Source organism: Cebus imitator, unplaced genomic scaffold (genome assembly GCF_001604975.1).
Source record: "Cebus imitator isolate Cc_AM_T3 unplaced genomic scaffold, Cebus_imitator-1.0 Scaffold65, whole genome shotgun sequence".
NCBI lineage: Eukaryota > Metazoa > Chordata > Mammalia > Primates > Cebidae > Cebus > Cebus imitator.
Window position 1 is genome coordinate 4817009 of NW_016107380.1, and position 1122 is coordinate 4818130.

At 43.3% G+C, this 1122-nt stretch overlaps 1 protein-coding gene across 1 annotated transcript in view; it reads right to left on the bottom strand.

The window, feature by feature from the left end:
* Positions 1-1122, bottom strand: part of ECT2L (epithelial cell transforming 2 like) — a 99776-nt gene that overhangs the window by 30861 nt on the left and 67793 nt on the right. The window contains 1 exon segment of the mRNA XM_037739208.1: positions 816-919. Coding sequence (XP_037595136.1) covers positions 816-919 — 104 coding nt within the window.

The window sequence follows — 1122 nt, forward strand, 5'->3', positions numbered from 1 at the left end:
TGAGTAGCTGGGATTACAGGTGCCTGCCACCACGCCCAGCTAATTTTTGTATTTTTAGTAGAGACAGAGTTTCACCATGTTGGCCAGGATGGTCTCCAACTCCTGACCTCAAGTGATCCATGCGCCTTGGCCTCCCAAAGTGCTGGGATTACAGGCGTGAGCCACCGCGACCCCGCCACATTGCAGTTTTCCTATAGCTATGCTGGCCTCTTTGGGGCTGGGAGAGCTGTCTGGAGCCTGGTCTCTTCTCACTGTTTTCTGAAATGTGGACTGACCTTAATGAGAGAGTACCTTGGATCTGTGTCTGATGAAATTGTTTCACGGGGCTTCTCCTACAGCCATCCCCAACTGAATGACTGATTTGCTTCTTTCTGTTCTGTTGTGTTCTCTTTCCCTTCCTCTCTCATCTAGCCCCTTTTCCCTTCATCTTTTCACATCGGGGTCACACTTTCTCAGACTTCTCCTCAAACTAGGAATTGGTTTCACGGTTGAGTAAAGTTTATGTGAAATATAAAGCCACTAACATGTTTTATATATAAAAAAGTCACTTCTGACTGAAATTAAGCACAAGACAGAAAACAGGGCACAACATAATAAACTTGAAATAATCTAGAAGATTTTCCTACTTGTCCATTTTGTGTACTTAACACATCTTGGGCCCAGAATCTCTCAGTGGCTGTTATTAGAAACTGATGTAATTTATGTGAGGGATTGTGCCTGAAAGGGATAAACTGGTCAAAAAAATTAATAATAACTGCAAACAATTGATTTACATGTTGGTTTTCGTAGTTTACTTTCTTCAAAGAAACACTTACGGAATCTTCTTTTGACAACTCCATCAGCCCATCTGCCAGAGCTTGTGCGATCTCTTGGTTGTTCAGAAAGTTGCTCATACCCATGGTGTCAAACATAAACTGCCCTGTCAATAGAAGGCCACATGCCCTGTCATCGATTTATGGAAGAAATGTGTTTTAAAAACAACAACAACTCGGTACTCTGTTGCCCAGTGGCAAAATGATAGCTCACTGCAGCCTTGATTCGCTGAGCTCAAGTGATCCTCCCACCTCAGCTGCTCAAGTAACTGGAACTACAGGCATGCACCACCATGCCTGCTTAATTTTT